We start from the raw sequence: 20,745 nt of genomic DNA on the forward strand, positions 1-20,745 counted from the left end.
TGGATGATTTCTAATGGGTTTCCCCATAGAATTCGTCCAACCTTATATTATAAGGTAATCTATAGCCCAATTGTAATTATCTTATAATTACAATTCCAGTCCCTTAAGTTTAATTAATCTCTTTTAGCCACAAACTTAATTCTTATTAATTATTGACTAATATTAATTAAACAATATGATTTCTCCTTTAATATATTATTCTCATAATATATTAATAAATCATATTCAATCCTTTCTCTCCATAATTCATCCTATCAAGTTGCTTTGGTGAAGGCAACCCAAAAGGACCATGCACCATCGGGTCAAGTACATACCAAAATAATTATGGACTTAGACACTAATCCAATACAACCGTGGTAGGGTAGGATCTCTCATTCGAAGAATTATCTAGTATTAGTAATATGTAATAGTATTCACGAGCTAGTTAGGGGAAGATAGCAGGGACTTCTTATGCAGCTGATAGCGGAGAGTGGGCTGGTGATTACCCTAGGGCAAGCCTAGGATGAGATTAGAAAGAGATCAGTAGTAGTAGTAGTAGTAGTAGTAGAAGGGACTTGGTGGAGTCGAGGCAGTACTTGAGGAAAGTACGGATAGATGTGGAAGGTAGTATGGGCCCGTACTACTGAAAGCAGAGGATCCGTACTCGAATCAAGGAGGGCTGAGATAAGACCAGGTAACTTGTAGTGTGTGAGATTCCTAGAGTTTTGATGAGTATTATGATATTAATGATGGTATGTTGTCGAGTATAGTGACGTTGCATGACGGACCAGATGGCAGTTCTGGTGTCGACGAGGGATCAGGCTCGGACTCTGGAGCCGGGCAGATTGATGATCAGATGAGGGAGTTCATTCCATCTGAGAATTACGCGCAGTATCGTTAACCAGACTCATGTGATCCTCATTGTGATCAAGGAGGGCATTATAGAGATTTATGATGAGAGGTTGAGTGCATTATGCACTGAGACAGCAGTCATGATAAAGACTCGTATGTTGATGTTTCGGGAATTCAGAGTTTGTGAGGCTTCAGATTGTCATGGGGGTTAGGGACCCCATTGTTAGTAGCAGATGGTTGGCAATTGTCACCAACACTTTTCGTACCAAACGTTGTCTTGAAAGGAGACAAGATCTGACTTACTTCCTGTCTCTTGAGGGATAGAGCACGAGATTGATAGGAAAAGGTTGGTAGTGAGTTAGGTGATGATGCGGTTGATGCTATGTCATGGGATGACTTTTAGACTAGATTATGGGCAGAGTGTGCCCAGGCGATTGAGGCGCAGCAGTTGGCATAAGAGTTGTTAGATCTCCACCAGACGACTGAGACTATGGTAGAGATCACTACCAAGTCTCGAGAAAGAGCTTATATGGTACCGCAAAGCAGGAGAGGAAATGAGTAAGGTAAGACATCAGAACATACTGTAGAATGATAACAGGGAGACCGTGAGTGTCTTGGGGTGCAAGAGCCTGAATGGTATGACTTCTGGAGCTTGAGAACGGGATATGGACTTAGAGCACAGTGGGAAGAGGGAACCAGATCAGTTCCTTATAGTGAGGGGTCTCGGTAGGAGACCGTAGATTTTAGATTAGCTTTCGAGAGACCAGAAGGACCAGATTCGGTGCAGCACTTGCGGGAAACTGCACAAGGGAGCCTTCCGTTCCAGAGGTTTGAGTAAGTGTAACCCTGAGTTATCCTCGTTTTGTGTCTGAATTATATTTTCAAGAGATGTCATATGCCAAATGCATATCAAGAAGTACCTGAGGGAGGTGATAGAGACTTTGAGGAGGAAGACAATTTTCATAAGGTTCTCCAATTGTGAGTCCTGGTTGCGCGGGGTGCAATTTCTTGGGCACTTTGTCAATTAGAAGGATGTTCTAGTCGATCCGGCCAAGATAGAGGTCGTGATGCAGTGGGAGATTCCGAGGTCTCCAATTGAGATTCGGAGCTTCCTGGGTCTAGTGGATTATTACCGGAGATTTATTCGGATTTTTTTAGTAGTTGTGTGATCTTTTGGATTAGCTGGTGTTGAAACACTAGCAATGGTAAGCGTGGTTTCTAGCAGATTGGTCATGGGTGGTAAGAAGGATTGAGTATCCTTCCGGTATTACGTGTTGTGGAATGTTAGTTGAAGCTAAGTGGGGGAGAATCGTCTAGGGATTCATAAGTAGGAGCAGTTTTGACACTGGGATAAGCTTCGCATCTTTGTCAGGAAGGAAGACAACCCAAGTGGCTGTATAGTTTGAGGGTAGTATGAAATGGAAGTTCTGAAAAACTTGCTCACGATGAGATCGCGTTCTCGGAATGAATGCCAACAAGCCTTAGGGAATCAGGTGGGGGATTTCGGTCAGGACATGGGTTTAGTTTTGGATGTTAGGTCGTGTGTATGCTCGACGTTGGATGTGTTTGGATCAGTAACCATCGAATGAGATAGTGTTAGAGTGTTGTAAGTCTGCGGGTATAGTCGTAGCATTCACTAGCAGCCAGATAGTGATAGAGTGTTGTAAGTCTGCGGGAGTAGCCGTAGCATTCACAAGATTAGCAGATAGTGCTAGACTGATGTAAGTCTGTGGGTGTAGCCGCAACATTCACTAGGTTGGTAGATAGTGTGAGTGCATTGTTAGGACGCGAAAAGAACAGTAGTACCACCAGTTCGGGTGTAGCAGTCAGGATATGGAAATCCACGGATTGGATTTCGGAATTTCCCTGACGGATTAGACCTGGTTAAGCCACTGATAGGACTGTAGAAGCGCCACTACAGAGATGAGAGTGAGGAAGTGGTGGGCTGCTTAAGGTCATTTATGACATAAGGCTACCAATGGTCATGTAGCAATCACTTTAGCCTTGGGTTTGGTGACGTCAGGATTCGACGTATAGACTCGATCAGTTAGATCAGAAAGTTATTAGAGCCTCAGTGGCATGGTAACTAGTGGCAACTAGTTCTAGAGAAGGAATTTGTTAAGAAGTCGTGTGAGGCGACTAAGTGGGAGACCTTTGGCTCCGCAGCCGGGCCGGAACCCGATATTTCAGATGACTGATGAACCAATTAAGACCAGGAAGGCCTAGATAGATTTTGGGAAACAGCCATGTGGCAGCATACAGTTTCAGGAAGTTCAGTGTTTTGGGTAGTTCAGTGTTCAGGCAGTTCAGTGTTCAGGTAATTCAGTGTTCAGACAGTTCAGTGTTTCAGACAGTCAGTGTTTCATGCAGTTCAGTGTTTTCAGGCAGATCAGGGATTCAGACAGTTTTGGGTCTCCAACGGTAATAGTATTTGATGATTTCATGTATGATAAGCGTAAGAGATTGCTGAGTAATTCTTCATCACCCCCCCCCCCGCGCGCGAAATTCATCAATAATGATTTAGTATGAGAGGTTTGTCCGGGAATCAGACCATTTCAGGACAGTAGATATCAGACATAGTAGATGTAGACTGTTGTGAGGAATCCATTCACCAGAGGAATTTAAGGCTTTGCAAGGTTGGTCATGGCTACCCTAGGAGGGCTAGGGTGTGCACAGGATGGTGACCATTTTACTAGAGTGGTTGGGCGTGTAAGATATAGTAAGGATTGATTTTGAGGACAAAATCTAATTTAAGTAGGGGAGAGTTGTAACGCCCCGTTTATTTAAATAAATTAATAAATGTAAGTCCCGGACTAATTTAAGAAGAATTTTGAAAGTTGAGGGTTAAAAGTGTACGTTCAGGACTTAAATTGAAAAGATTTGAAGGCTTAAGGGTTTATTGGTGATTTAGGGATCTTTTATAAAAGAAATTTATGGGATCAGGGTTTAAAAAGTAAGTTTTGGATTCAGTTTGTAAATATTTATGAGGGCAGGGTCTATTTGGTATGTTTTGGAATTAGTTTGAAAACAAATTAGGATGGAGGGGCTGAAGTTGAATAAATTGATCAAAGTTTAATGAAGACCTGGTATATAAACCCGTTACCATGTTAAAACCCTAAACCTAGTCTCAGCCGTCGGGTAGAACCTTTCAGCCGCCATCACCGGACTTCCTCTTGTCCTCCAACCAGTGGAAGCTCCGATCAAGTGACGTCTCTAGTCGATGTCACTGCCAATTCTTCTTCTCCTCTTCTGTTAGACGTCGCCTGCTGCCAACTGCCGGTGAATCCGCTAGCCGCCTAGCCGCCATTGGAGTCGGAATAACCCGCCACTGTGTCAGGTGTTGCTGCTGTGAATCCCACCGTTGTTGTTGTTGCCGCTTCGCGACCGGAGCGCCACCACCACTTTCGTATTTCTTCAGCCGACAATGTGGTTATTATGTGGGTGTCGCGTCCGTTAGGGAAGTTGGAGGTTGAAGACGGAGCTACCATCACTGTTTCTTGCTGCTCGCAGTCGTGGGCTCCCCCGAACGCCATCTTCTAGCCATCATGACACCGCCGCAGCTGCCTAACGACCGACGAAGACGAAACGCCGCTGTTGCGGACGTTGGCGCTGCTGCTGCCGCCTTCTTGTGTCACCATCGCCACTGTACGCCACCAAGTAGGTGGTTGGGGTTCATTTGCAACAGAAAACGTGTGTGTGTGTGTTTATTGCAGTTAACTGGTGTTTAGGTGTTGTTTAGCCGAAATTCTCGAAGAATAGCCACAACCACCACCTTGAGGTGGTGGCTGCCGCCACGAGCCACCGTTGGCCACCACTATGGTGGTTGTGTGTGATTAGTTTAGTGTGTGTGTGTGTGGTTAGTTGAGATTTAGCCTTGTAAAATGTAATTTGAATTTGGAATAATGAAAATGAACCAAACCACCACCATGAGGTGGTGGCCGCCGCCGTGAGCCGTCTTTGACCACCACTACCCGAGGTGGTAGTGGGTGGTGCCCCGCTAACAACCCTAATGGACCTAGCCAAAACCCTAATGGGCTTATGGATTAGTTTTGGGCCTATTGGTCCATGTTTGGGTGGAAAACCCTAATTGTGAGTATTTGGGCCTTAGACTTATTAGGCCCACTTTTGGGCCATTGGGATTGGATTGTGAATTAAGCCCAAACTATTCCATGCCATTTATCTAGTAGAGTAAAGGACTTAACGGACTAAGTCCTTAATGGGCTAATTGAGAAAATCCTAATATTTGAGAAATTATCAGGACACATACGAGAATTATTTAATAAGTGAAATATTAAATAATAATCATTGGCATGAAGTAATCTAAGCAATAATGGACTTAATGGATTAAGTCCTTAATGGATTAAGTCCTTAGTGGGTTAAGCCCTTAATGGGTTAATTGAGAAACACTTAACCCTAATTGTCATTTTATGTGAAACCCTAATGTCACATGGGCCTTGAGTTGGGCTTTTCATTTGGGTAATTGGTAATTGGGCCAATAATGGGCCATCCAAGAATGATTATGGACTAGAATATTTAGTTGGGCTTTAGGGTAAGGCCCTAATGAAGGATTGGGCACAATTTGGAAAATTAGGCCATATGTTGGGCTTTGATCCCTAGTTGACTTTGGGCCTATGGATTGGACCTTGGGCTTGGGTAAGCCAAGCTTGGGGTAATGTAGTAATTATCCAAAGTATGTAATTATAGTTATGTAGTGGAACCCAATTATTAATTGGGTGTTATTTTGATGTTCACAGATCGGGAATCTGTCATCTAGCAGCTGGGGTCGAGTCTGTGGGACTTCAGCAGTGTGGGATTGAGCATGCGAGACTTCTGCAGTGTGAGGTGAGTTTCCTTCCAGTAGGAACAGGTCTACGGCCACAATGCTGGCCATTTTAGTTAGCAGTAGTTTCGGACCTTGGTCCGATGCAGTAGTATGTATGCTTGATGTCTTCGTGATTCATGCATGTTTTGTTATGTGTAGTATGTCGGGCAAGCCCGATATGGTATGTAATTATGCTATATGTTCATGATATGTTATATCCAGTTTATTCCGGACTTCGGTCTGATGTCGGGCGGGGCCCAAGTTATTCCGGACTTTGGTCTGATGCCGGGCGGGGCCCGATGCAGTGGGCAGGGCCCAAGTTATTCCGGACTTCGATCTGATGTCGGGTGGGGCCCGATGCAGTAGGCGGGGCCCAAGTTATTCCGGACTTTGGTCTGATGTCGGGCGGGGCTCGATGCAGTAGGCGGGGCCCAAGTTATTCCAGACTTCGATCTGATGCCAGGTGGGGCCCGATGCAATGGGCGTGGCCCAATAAGTGTTTATATGTTATTGTATGGTATGTGGTTAGGGGTGCAAACGAGCCAAGCTACTCGCGAGCTACTCGAGATCGGATCGTTAAAAGCTCGAATCGAAACCGATTTTAAACGAGCCCAAACCGAGCTCGATCTTAATATTAAGCTCGTTTATTAAACGAGCTCAAGCTTGAGCCTATGTCACTAAGCTCGATTAGGCTCGCGAGCCTAAACGAGCCTTTATATAAAATAATTTATTATTATTTTTATATATTAAAATAAAAACATATTTGGGGATTAGGGATTTAGGGTATTAGTAAACGAGCTTCTTAACGAGCTCGAGCCGAGCTTAAGCTTATTTAGGCACGTCAGACAAAAAACGAGCCGAGCCGGAGCCCGAGTCGAGCTTGTATAACTATTTACGAGCTCGAGCCGAGCTTAATACAAGAAACTCGAATCGATCCGAGCTCGAGCTCGAGTCGAGTATAACTTAAACGAGCTCGAGCCGAGCCTGACCAGGCTCGGGCTCTGCTCGGCTCGTTTGCACCCCTATATGTGGTAGTTTGGGGGAGCTCACTAAGCTTTGTGTTTACAATTTTTAGTTTTGGTTTCAGGTACTCAGTTTTCAAAAGAGGAGCTCGGGAAAATTGCAGTACATACACCATTTGTTCAGCCTGGGATGCTTATACTTTGATATACTTGACAGTTGTTATAATATTTCGAGATACACTGCTTATGATTTTTATATGAGGTTTACCGACTATGGTTTTTATTATTAAATTAAACGAAATTTTCAGACTGTGTTTTTGGGACGTTACATGTGGAGTGTTGGGTTATCGTATAGAACACCATGAGATTATTAAATCATCCTTCAAATATTTAAATCCATCAATTAATGGTGAAAATGGATTATTCAAACTCTAGATTCAAATTTGAGTTGTACTCTAACCTCTATTCATTGATTTGGAGTCAGTTATGGAATTAATAAATTTTTAGATGATTAACTTATGAAATCAATTATTGAAATCCAATCTCTTGTAATTTAGAGTGTTGCTTGTATATTTGTAGTTATGGAAGGAACCAATTGAAGCAACCTCTAATGGATATAGATTTGGAAGGGAATTCATTGTCCCTAATTATAAGAACACAAAAATTAGAGAGATTTAACTTTAAGTCAAATATTGACCAAAAGGGAAAATTGGTCATTTAGAGGAATTTTGATAAATTTATGAAGTTGTGACTTCATGAAAATGTCCAATACAAGTTTAAGTCACTTATGTGAGATAATATGATTAGTTCAAGAAAAAAATTGCATGAGAAGATGCATTTTGGTCAAAAAATGTAAAATGGGAAATGTTATGTTTTTTAGGCTAACTTTGTGACTTAATAGATGAAGACATGTATTAAGTCATGAGAAATGATTTAACCAAGTTGTAAAGTATGTTCTCACCTTCGTGTGGATATAAAGATCATAGAAAACGAGTTAGAAACAAAGAAGTTATGTGCGTAAGAAAATTGGAAGAAAATGTTCCAAAGTTGGAATGGAATCAGCTAAAGAATTGTTGTCAAGCAGTTACAGCGGCGCGATGATGGATGAAGGGGATTCAGACGAAGTCCATTGTCGTAAGTAAAGGGCAATATACTTTGCCCTATGGTGTGGTAAATTGGTGTCATGCCACTGTGGCCAAAGTAGGATGCTGTTATAGAAAGGCATCGTGGCTCGGTGAAAGACTGGCCATGGTAAAGACATGACCACGACGCAGTTACGAGACAGACTAAAGGCTGTTAAGACCTCATTCTCGATAAACTCTCCCCATTTATTAGAGAAAGGAGCTCCGAAAATTTTGAAGAAGGAAAAGGATCAAGTGGCGATCAAATGTGTTAGAGGCAAGGATTGAACATCAAAAGCTCTTAACGTAACCATCTTCTCCATTTTTTAAGCTAGTAGGGTTGTAAATTGTAATGGTGATTTATGGAATTGAGATAGATATGAAATATTACTCTTAGCTAACTTTTTATTGATGTTATTAAGAGTGTTTATGAGCTTTGAACAAGCTCTATATGTGATTTCCATAGTGGAATCAATCCAGTGAGAGTTAGGGTTAGAAACCCTAACTAGTGGTAATGTTGAATCGATGCATTAGAGATTAGAGTGTAATGAATTAGGTAGCATGGGACGCCTAGTTCTTTGTTTGGATTAAATTTAGAAGTAGAAAATGAAATGTTAGAATTATGATCAATTAAGTGATCATTTTAACATTATGAAGTAAATGAGGTCTTAAGGCTAAAACATGTTTTAAGGAACTTGAAATGTTGTATGAATAGGCCTTGAGCAAGAGGATGAGACAAGATGCATCAATAAAAGATTTGGTACCAAGTAGTAGTTAATCATCACTAATTAACAAAGTGAGTTACAACTCTCACTCACTCACTCACACACACACACACACACACACACTCTCTCTCTCTATGTTGTTATACATAGATACACACACATACACAGACACACACACACACGCACACACACACACACACACATATATATATATATATATATATATGTTTGTATGTGAGTGTCGTGTATCTGAGCATAAAAAAAGATAAGGAAATAAGAGGATTATATGTGCTATAATCCTATGTAAGATTATGTACTTATTTTTATACACTTAAGATCATGTATCTGAGCATGTATGTATAACCAAAGTATGTAAAGATGTATAGAGAAAGAACAAGGGCATTATAAGTAATACCCTTGAGAGTGGATAAAAAAGAATAGGATTATAAGTATTATAATCCTATGTATGGTAAGTGATGAGAAATTAATGCCATCAACCCCCCCCCCCCCCTTTCCATTCTTTCACAGCGTAGGGACCAAAAATGCAATACATCTCCATATAAGGATCAACAATGGATGTACTTTAAAACCAGATGTTATAATTCTCCCTCACTTGAATTAGACTCCGTCCTCGAAGTCTGCTGCAATAACTATCCCAGGGTAGTGTTTCCATATTTCCACATTGGGTCACTTAGACGGTCCTCCCCCAGGACTCCGATCCGAAATAAAAGTCGATTCATTCAGGCGGCTGCCTACCCATACCATCTTTGACTTGCTAAATTTCATCATTAGAGAGACCGTCACCACCTTCTCAAAATCCGAACATCCACTACTTCAACTAATTCTAAAGTAAGCACCATCTCGGAACGCATATGATATGATATCCCTCACAATCTGAATGATAAGGAACCCTTTCGACCCTGACTTACCTTGCTAAATCCACTAGAGGTTCAGGACTCCTAACAATTCCCTGCTGATTAACCCTCAATTCGAAAACAGGCGACTCCAAATACGAGCCCCAACTAGATAACCACTGCAGAGAGGCACAAATAATGCCAACATATTTCACAACCTCCTGGCTAAGACCGAATGTCTATAGAGAGAGATCCATAAAACTCGGGGAATCTCAAGGCTACAATACCAAATCAAATCTATTAATATGATTCCCGAGACTGGAACACATAATTCAGGACTAACATTTACCCATTCATTAAATCTGTCCCTTGCCTGAGAGTATGATCACTACCAACCATGCAGAAAAGCACCCAAACACATAAATTGAGAAATTTACACTAATCCCCAAATCCATAAGATACATCAAAAACCTTTAACCCGTGACTCCCTGACATGCCATTCCAACCACTGCTCCCACAAGCAAGGATGAGATTTCCAAGAACTCCACATTACATCCAATCCTTAACAACTCGGGTGTATCCCCGTCTGGAAAAACACCCAAAACAACAATGAAGAACTTTTGTTTTGAGACTTCATACCCAGTTCCCAACCTTGATAATCAACTCCCTCAAAACCGCTTACGAGCAAACAGGATTATAATGCAAACATTCTGCAGATACTTTATGATATACGAATCCTACTCTCAACAACCTTTAACTGTTCCCTTTATCCAAACCAGCTAATTTGTGTGCCTATTGGCTTCCATCAATTCACTAATACCAAAAGTACCATAATTAGAAGAAATCAACAATCATGATCACTAGGCCCGCAACCTATGTATGGAATGCTCCCGCTATTACGTCGATCTTGTCGACATCACATCTTTCGCCTGGAACTCGTAAACCACACCACGAGCAAAAAGACTCTCAACCTCTTTCCACCGCCTTGCAGGGACCTAAAAAACGTCCTTCTCGATGCTAACCGCACAACAAAGCCATAACTATACCACGCCCAATTCCTTTCACAGAACTAGCTGCTACTAATGTAGAGCCCAACGAAATCATGGTCGCCCACGACCCGAGAACAGGATAACGGTTGCATCCTTGATCCAATTTAAAGGCTATCACCCCAAAAACCATGTGCATAATTCAAACCAAGCCCCAATACTATCTTGTCCAACCCATATACACATAATGAATTACCACAAAAGGGTAAAATGGTCTTTTACCCTTTAGGAAGTTGGATTATGGTTTGGGCCTCGAATTTTGATTTAATGGGTTAATTATTAATTAAGGTTGTATGTATTGTTAGTTGGTGCAAGGTTATCTGGTTCAACGACCCGAGCAGTTAGTTGATTATCAGCGGTTTGAGGTTAGTCTTCATTTGTAATAGTCGTGGGTCGAAGGCACCAAGGCCGACCACGAGTTTATGTTATAATGTGATGATTGTCTTTGTGATAATTGTCATTTATGCTTGTATTTGCTTGATGACTTTGTGATTGTTGTTATGATATTATGTGGTAGTAGTAGGGGTTGAAATAGACCCGATATCTGGTTGAAATAGACCGAAGAGGTAGGCCAACACCCATATATGCTTGGCAGTATCCAGTTGAAATAGACCGAAAGGGTAGGCCAACACCCAGATATGCTTGGTAGCATCCGGTTGAATAGACCGAAGGGGTGGGCCAACACCTAGATATGCTTGGCAATATCCCGTTGAAATAGACCGAATGGGTAGGCCAACACCCAGATATGCTTAGCAATATGTTTGTTTAGTATGTGGTATTTTGGGGAACTCACTAAGCTTCGTGTTTACAGTTTTCACTTTATGTTTCAGGTTCTTCCAGTTTGAAAGGAAAGGGACTGGCTTGATCGCAACACATCCACCCATGTTTCCGCATTATGATGATTTCATGATTGTAATCTGATAACTGCTTTTCCTATAAAGTAGTTTCGAATATGTAGAAAAGGATAATGAATTTTTGGTTTTAAAGATAATTAATGTTTTGTTTGAATTAAAAATGAAATTTTACCTCATAATTTTTAGGACGTTACAATATTTGTTCATCAACTAAGATCAAAAACTTAGTAAAAGTCCTCTGCCTATAACCATTAATCTTGAGCGAGCGAGGAAGTTGTGTATAAATCTATACAGATTGACACCCCCACCTGTGGTTGCTAGCTTTTGCCCGAAGTGTCATAATGGGCGATAACTATCCATTTTGTGTTTCGATGTCGATGAAGCGTTGTGGAGAACTTGTTGCAATGTATTCACTAAAGGCATTGTGGTGCATTCACTATGACACCTGACAGAGGCTTGATCTAGTCATATGGTTCAATTATAGTCTAATGGTAGCATCGAATACACTCTAAAAGCACTCGTATAAGTACAAATAATACTTATATGTAGTTTGAACGCATACTTTCCTGTTTACAAGTATTTGTATTTTATTAAGTGTTAATAAACACTTATATATTAATTTCGCAACTCTTGATTTTATAAAACTTATAATTTTATATAAGTAGAATGCTTATACATAGCACAAATCATTGTACAATTTCCTTGAACGAATGAACATAAGTAAGTTAATACTCATATACAACACATATACTTGTACGGTTTACAAGTTCAAATACACGTAATTCAGGTAAACACTTATACAATATAAACATATACTTTTTGGTCGTAAAAAGTACACTTTTATATAAGTCGATAAAGAAGATATATATTTTATAAACATACTTTTGTTACAAAAGCACACAGTCAACACCTGTGAACTCACCAATTTTATTTTAACGTATTTTCAAAACACGTGTATTCTCATGAATATAAGAAGCTGGAATGTCACACAAAAAGGATTATTTATGAGCGTTTTTGTTATCAATCACAGTTTTGCACTTTATGTACTTATTACCTATCTCTTAATGCATGTATCACACTTTTGATTATTATGTAACGATATACTAATGTAACGAAACAATGTAATTTCTATTTGGTATTAACAGAGGCATGTATTTTTATGTTGTTATTTTTATATTGTTCAACATATGCTCAATAATTGTGATCCATTAATAAACCACACATCCCAACGTTCACGCCGACGACCGGCGGTATGACATGTCTCTTCTCGCTAGCCACTTGACGAAGGGTTCTTGGCGACCCCTTGGCGAGAGTCAAGGGTGTTTGGCAGCATATCGAGGGAGGTAGCAAGGTTTAATACCTCCCACTCCCCATAGCCTTAGGGCTCCATCAAACCAATGTTTTTTGTTTTTAATTTTTAATTTTATATATTTAATTTTACTTATTGTGTTTTTTATTACTTATTACACCTAATTAGATTTGATTTTTTTTGTTCTTTTTTGTTTTTTTGTCTTTTATTGTATTTTCTACTTTTTTTTTTTACCTTCTCGTCACCAATTTTATACTTAGTAGATATATAAAAAAAGTATAAATGAGACCAAAGAAGAGCGATCCCAATTCACCGATCGAAAGATGATGGAGGTCAATTATGGGTTAAAACAGGGCAATATTGAAGCCGGTTCAATATCGGCCACTGTTCATAAGCTATGTCAAAAATTAATATGTATAATAATGACAGGTTGAATAAAAATGTCATTATTTTTATACAATTTTATGTACTATTTACTAAAATTGTAAAAGTTGTTAGGCAGTAGTCGGGTTATGATTGGGTCAATAGACTAATCCGTCTAGGTGGAAACTCTTAATTATAAGAAAAATTATTTAAATAATAGTAATAATTATCTATATCCTAACAAAATTAGTAATTAAACATAAAAATTGACATTCAAGTGTTTATATATATTTAAATCATCAAACATTATAAATTTTAGACTAATCAAGAACATTTTTGACATTTTAGTCACCGATCATTATAATTTAGTAACTAATTATCATAATTTGATTGATTAGAGACTTATTTTGAAAATTCTGATCATTTTAATTTTTTACAGACTTTGACCATCTAGACTGTCGACGACCACCAAGCCAATGACCGACTCCAGTTAATTGGATCGATTAACATTAATCGTAAATAATAAGAGTCTGCCAAGTGTCTAGACTCCGTATAAATCGATTTTTATAACATTGATATTTACTTTAAAATATACATAATTTTAAATACAATAATATCCGAAAATTTTGGATAACAGAGTTTGATAACTAAATCCGTATGATTTCTTTTAGATAGTTATAAATTAAGATATCAATCCAATCGTTCCAATACTCTCATGCCAATTAAAGCTTGCTTAGATATCTTTAGTTATGCAAATGAAAAACGATTATATTTCCACAATTTGATAGTGTTAAAATAACTAACAATAATAAAGAAAAGTGCTTCTTTAAAGCTACAAATAAAAAGATCTTAGATGACTTTTTGGCGACTTGTGATAAATGAAGATGAATAGTATTGGTACCACATTAAAATTTAGGACCACATCCAATTCCAATCTAACTCTAGATTGAGATTCTGGCCCGAAAAAATCCGACTCCGTAATACAAACACGTATACGTCCTCTTTGTCTCTCCACTCTCCACACTACCCACCAAAAAGATTAAACCTTTTACATAACATTTGATACATTTAATCAATCAAAATAGTTTTTATTAGATTCACGCAATACAATCTTTCTAGATGACTTTTCTCAAAGAGATTGATAATGTTCGGAAAAAGTCGAATCAAGAATTTATGTTTCATGAGGTATCCAATCCAATCCAATCCAAGACAGTATACGTTTTATTTTCTAATTCACTTTTTATTTTTTTTTGTGAATGTGTTAGGTGTTGGGCCAAGAAAAAGTTTCATGGCTCTATTTGATGATTGATTGGGGGAGAGAAGAAAAAGAAAAAAAAAAGATTTAATAATAATAAATAACAATAATATGGGGGCGAGTGACTACTTGTATTAGTAACAGTAAAGTAGTAGCAAAATAGCAGCAAAAGAGGTGAGCCATTTCCATTACTGGAAAACTGTTGAAGAACCCTAAAAGGTTCAGCTTTGATCTCATTCAACCTTTACCACAAAATACACACAGAAAACAATAGTAAGCAGATATGCTACACAGGAACCTCCATCTACAAATCTCGCTTTTCTGTTGAAGAAACTCACTGTTTCCCTAAGTGTTTTTCAGCTTTCAAGAAGCTTACTTTTTGACTCGAATCGATCAAGCTTAGTGAAAGAGATCTGGGTTTTGTTTAGGGTTTCTGTTTCAAGATTACAAGAAGCTCGCAAGATTAAGGGTTTTTTTTTCTTTGGGTGAGATCTGGAGTGGTTCTTGAAGCTGAATGAGCTTTTTGTTTGTGATTATCGGCTAATTTTGGTGGTGGGTTTGTTACAAAGAAACAAGAAAAAGACGATTTTTCATAGATGAAGTTGTTTTTGGTTGATTCGTGGAGTTATTTGGGGTTTTGGGTTAGGAAGATCAAGATCGAATGAAGTGGAAATCGTTTTTGTTTTGTAGTACGACCGGTTTCGGTTGAAAATCTCAGTGGAATAGTGGGGTTTATATGTATGGATTGTTGAAAAAAGAAGCAAGAATCAGGAAAAAAAAAGTGGTCCCTTTTCTGGTTAACTGTTGAGATTCTTGATTGTTTATAGTAGTTTTGTTGTTTGAAGCTCTGAAAATGAAGCTTTCTGCTGTTGGTTTTGGTCAGCAATTGCCTGAAGGTCTGTTCTTTTTCAGTTTGATCATACATGTAATTATGTTTTTTGTTTAAAATATGCACCATGGCTCTTTTGGCTTTGTGAATTATGTTTGTTGATTAGTGTTAGTTTATGTATTTGTGTTGTATGTTTTTTTTTCTCTTATTAGGAAATTATACTTTGAAAAATCTACTCAATTATAGCAATACGAATTGATTTGTTTCCGGATGACATTGCTATAATTGAGTAGATTTTTTAAAGTACAATGCTGTAATATACAAATTAGCAAAAGTATGTTGCTATTTTTGCACTCAATTCTAATAACTTATCATTTGTATAAATAAAAGATTCTTTGTTGAAATATCACAAACAAGACACTTAAAAGTTAATTTATGATTTGTGATTTTGTTTTCAGGGGAGAAAAGATGTTTAAATTCTGAACTTTGGCATGCTTGTGCGGGCCCTCTTGTTTCCCTGCCTACGGTTGGAAGTCGTGTGGTCTACTTCCCACAGGGTCACAGCGAACAGGTTAGTTCTAATATTTGGTATAATCCACAATAAAAAAAAAAGAAAAAGAAATTGTACGCATTTTAATTTCATTTTGAAAACCATTAATGTAGGTTGCTGCATCAACAAACAAAGAAGTAGATGCTCATACTCCCAACTACCCGAGCTTGCCTCCACAGCTTGTTTGTCAACTTCACAATGTGACTATGCATGTAAGCACCCATACAGATGCTTTCCTTTTCTTTCATTCTTGTTCCTCTTGGAACAAATTTGTAAATGTGTCTGATGCTATCAGACACATTATATCATATGTATCAAGCACAATGTGCGTGATACATATAATTATATATATCATGCAAATTATGCCTGATAGACACATTATGCATGATATTACATACAAGTATGTGTATCAGGCACATTGTGCGTAATACATACTTGTATATATATCAAGCAAGACACAATGTGTTTGATACATATGATGCATATTTGTATGTATTGTGCATGATACATACATACATGTATTACGCACAATGTGCCTGATACGCATACTTGTATGTAATATCATGCATAATGTGCCTATCAGGCATAATGTGCATGATATATATACTTTTATATATCACGCACATTGTGCTAGATACATATGCACATTTTTGTGGTTTTGTTGACTCGATATTTTTCATCAGGCAGATGTGGAGACCGATGAGGTTTACGCTCAGATGACACTGCAACCATTGAACTCCGTATGTTGTCTCGACTTTTCTCACTTTTCAGACATTTTAAACATTATTATTTTCCCAAATTGTATGCTTAAAGTTTCTTTTGTGATTTATATATAGGATGAACAAAAAGAAGCATTTCTTCCTGCGGATTTGGGTGCCCCTAGCAAACAACCGACAAATTACTTTTGTAAAACTTTGACAGCAAGTGACACAAGCACTCATGGTGGATTTTCCGTTCCTCGTCGTGCAGCTGAGAAAGTGTTTCCTCCATTGGTAACCTAATTGCTCAACAGATTGTGTTTCATTGAGGTTTAATTTTGACTAATTTAACTATCTTTGTGGAAATTTGTAGGACTTTTCACAACAACCTCCTGCTCAAGAATTAATCGCGAGGGATTTACACGACAATGAATGGAAATTTAGACATATATTCCGTGGTATACTTTCAAATTCTTTTGTTTCATAAACATTTTAAGACATTTTTTACTTAATGAACTTATAAAGTACGTTAAGGAAGAAAGGAGGCTTTCCCCATTAAGTCCTAATTGTTTTACAAATTTACAAATTTGCCCTTGCCCATAGCGATGATCTATTTTTTTTACACTATTCCAGGACAGCCGAAAAGGCATCTTCTCACAACAGGTTGGAGTGTTTTTGTAAGTGCTAAAAGACTTGTTGCAGGTGATTCAGTCTTATTCATATGGTAAGCAGTGTGTTGTATACACAAAGTCTGTTTCTTTTTCGGATTGAATGAATTAGTAAATGACCAATTTACCCTCCTGAATTCCGAACATTAAGATTACTTTCTTGTTCGGTTTTATGATTTTTTCCAAATATCATCTTCACAGGAATGAGAAAAACCAGTTGCTGTTAGGAATCCGGCGAGCCAATCGACCTCAAACTGTCATGCCATCTTCCGTTCTATCCAGTGACAGCATGCACCTCGGCCTCCTTGCTGCCGCCGCCCATGCGGCCGCAACTAATAGCCGCTTCACCATTTTCTATAATCCGAGGTATTTATTTATTAATTTTAAAATTAATCGACACTCTTTATCTTATTCAATTAAAACTTCTCTAAATCCTAATTATTCTCAGGGCAAGTCCATCGGAATTTGTGATTCCGCTCGCTAAATATGTTAAAGCGGTTTATCATACGCGCGTTTCTGTTGGCATGCGGTTTCGGATGTTGTTTGAAACAGAAGAATCAAGCGTTCGCAGGTATATTCAAATCCATGAGTAAATCTTATTTTTTTCTCGTTGTATAGTTTTGTCTTTTATGATTTTGGTTTTCTTATATTTCAGGTATATGGGAACTATAACGGGTATCTGTGATTTGGATCCAAATCGATGGTTGAACTCGCACTGGAGATCCGTTAAGGTCGGTTGGGATGAATCTACAGCTGGAGAGAGACAACCGAGAGTTTCCCTTTGGGAAATTGAACCCCTCACAACTTTCCCAATGTACCCCTCCCAGTTTCCGCTTCGACTAAAACGCCCTTGGCCACCCGGACTACCCGCTTATAATGGTACTTATATTTTTCTACCAATAATATCAACTTACTTAACATTTCTTCATTGCTATTATTCATAAGCAAATTTACATATTTTGGTATTATGAGTGTAGGGATGAAAGAAGAAGATTTAGGAATGAACTCACCGATAATGTGGCTTCGTGGTGGTGGTGGCGGTGGTGGTGGCGGTGATCTTGGTCAATCTCTCAACTTTCAAGGACTCGGGGGTTCGCCGTGGTTGCAGCCACGGTTTGATGGCGGCGGTGGTGGTGGCATTGGCATGCTCGGTATGCAAACCACCACGGATATCTACCAAGCCATGGCGGCGGCCGCCCTCCAAGAAATGAGGAGTATTGATTCGGTCAAACAGTCAAACCCATCACTTCTACAATTCCAACACCAACCGATTCCAACCGGGTCAATGAGTCAACCCGCTTTCATTCCTGAAAACCAACACGTGTCACTTCTCCCCCAACTTCAACCCCAAAACCCATTCACAATGGGTCAATTCGGGTCAACTTCTCAGTCAAACTTCTCGGATTCAAACGGAAACCTTTTAGGCCCGTTTTCACACGATGAAACTTCACAACTTCTTAACATCCCTCGCTCTGCTTCCTTGTTGACTTCCACGGGTTGGCCCGCGAAACGGGTCGCGGTTGACCCGTTACTTGTATCTGGAGCTTCACAATCTCTTCTTCACCAAGTCGAGCAACTCGGCCCACCAAATACGGGTCTCGCCCAAAACACAAACCTTTCACAAACCGCGGTTTCTTTACCTCCGTTTCCGGGTCGAGAGTGCTCCATCGATCAAGAACCGAATAATAACGACCCGCAAAGTCATAATAATATCTTGTTTGGAGTCAACATCGATAACTCAAATCTTTTAGGGTTATCGAATCCGTTTGCTTCTTCCAATGATTTTTCCATGAATCCGATGTTGACACCTTCGAGTTGTATCGACGGGTCGGGTTTTATACAGTCTCAAGAAAACACGGGTCAAACAAATCCACCCACCCGAACCTTCGTTAAGGTGAACTTTTTCAACATGTTGGTAGTGATGAGTGATGACCAGTTTATGGTTTAGGGTTTAGGGTTTTGCTGTTGTTTGATATTTGGTTTTTTATATCTTTTTATAGGTTTATAAATCGGGGTGTTTTGGGAGGTCACTCGATATAGCAAAATTTAGTAGTTACCATGAGCTACGAAGTGAACTCGCACAAATGTTTGGCCTTGAAGGCCAATTGGAGGACCCTTTGAGATCAGGCTGGCAGCTTGTATTTGTTGACCGAGAGAATGACGTTCTTCTCCTCGGTGACGACCCTTGGCCGTAAGTTCCCATTTTTTATGATATATATATATATATATATATATATATATATATATATATATATATATATATATATATATATAATTTATGCAACTGACACGAATTATGCAAATAAACAGGGAGTTTGTGAGCAGTGTATGGTGTATCAAGATACTATCGCCGCAAGAGGTGCAACAAATGGGGAAACAAGGTCTCGAGCTTCTTAACTCGGTTCCGATACGGACTCCATCACGACAAGAGTCTATGAATCTGAGCACTGGCGTTGCATCAGTCAGTTCGCTAGAATACTAGCGAGCTGATGCAACGCCAAGTGATGTTGGATGTTGGATTCATAGTTTGTGTAACTTTAGTGGCAATTCTCGTCATGACACACGAGGGAATTGTTTGATTTTAAGGTTTAGGTACTTATGAAAACCGAAATTGTAATTAATATGATCGATCTATCGATGTGTTTGGACAACATGCAAGACTTTGTATTATGTTTCAATTAGGAAGTTACGGGTTTGAGTCTTAGTAGCTCTTGTGGAAGTTTAAGTTCCAAATATGGATTGGGTTCGTTAGTAGGTTATTATATTATGAAACTAGAAGGATAATGTATATTTATGGAAATAGTTATGGGTTTTGTACTTTGTAGTACCAAAGTGGGGAATGAATCAATGAGATCGAAATCACCTATAATTAATAAAGATATTTCATAAGTTTTTTTTTTATAAGTACCTACTATTATGATAAACTTGATATTTTAATAAATGGCAAATGAATATTTTTTAGTATGGATTAATTTTAAAGTAATAATAAAATTATTGACATTTTATGAAAAATGACAAAATGTACAAATAGTTTTGTCTCCTAAATCCTTACAAGTTTGGTCATTTTCAACTTTCAAGTTTCAACTATATCCCGCAATTTAATAGTGCACAGTGAACTGATGAGATGACACTGTTCCGACATATAAAGAACTAAAGAAGGCTTCAAATGAGTTGAAAGCAAATTACTAGATCCAAATTTATATTATAATATGATTATTTTAAATACAGAATACTCCCTTTATTTCTGAATGTTGGTCTTTTTAGGTTTTCTTTTAGATATTTATCATTTTAGTAATCTAAAAACAATTAAAGCTGTATATTTATTTTAAATAGAGGGGACATTCACAAAAGTACCACATGAGATTGTAGAATAAAGGGAAAATGGCCAAAGTTTAAGCCGTTTGCGAGAATAACCATAACCATATATGGGAGCTAGTTTAGTTTGACAGTTTCTATAAGATGTGACTTAAAATGTTCAAAACATTTTAGACCAACTATTTAGATAATACATTTGCTTTTTCTGACATAGATTGGACTTAAAATGTTTTGTACTGATATTTCAGTTTCTGAATCATATTTTGGACTCATATGTCGGACACCCATTTTAGAGTGGAACTTTTTTCCTGCATGTGTTTGTTAAGGTTTGGACATACTTATCGTTACTACGAATATAGTTTATCTCCAACTAAAAATGAGTTCATCCACATGACTTGCAAATCATATATCTGATTTCGAAAAGGGGTTGGCTAGACTTTAACGCATAGTTTTGAGTCAACTCAAACATATTGACAATATTGGTCATTATAAATGGGTAAATAAAGTTCTTCCCTAGCTTACGTTGTAATCCAATGACTTATA

General features: G+C 38.4%; 1 protein-coding gene across 1 annotated transcript; it reads left to right on the plus strand.

Annotated features, from left to right (window-relative positions):
• Positions 1 to 14,152: 14,152 nt before the first annotated feature.
• ARF6 (auxin response factor 6) lies at positions 14,153 to 19,719 on the plus strand. Its single transcript, XM_079010405.1, has 13 exons — positions 14,153 to 15,038; positions 15,430 to 15,542; positions 15,635 to 15,733; positions 16,205 to 16,261; positions 16,358 to 16,513; positions 16,593 to 16,677; positions 16,853 to 16,943; positions 17,089 to 17,253; positions 17,336 to 17,458; positions 17,543 to 17,766; positions 17,865 to 18,781; positions 18,888 to 19,078; positions 19,198 to 19,719. Exons 1-13 carry the CDS (start codon positions 14,996 to 14,998, stop codon positions 19,367 to 19,369), a joined length of 2,436 nt encoding a protein of 811 aa, XP_078866531.1. The 5' UTR covers positions 14,153 to 14,995; the 3' UTR covers positions 19,370 to 19,719.
• The last annotated feature ends 1,026 nt before the right edge of the window (positions 19,720 to 20,745 follow it).

This window comes from Lactuca serriola, chromosome 7 (assembly GCF_051521515.1).
Source record: "Lactuca serriola cultivar US96UC23 chromosome 7, Lser_US96UC23_V15, whole genome shotgun sequence".
Taxonomy (NCBI): domain Eukaryota; kingdom Viridiplantae; phylum Streptophyta; class Magnoliopsida; order Asterales; family Asteraceae; genus Lactuca; species Lactuca serriola.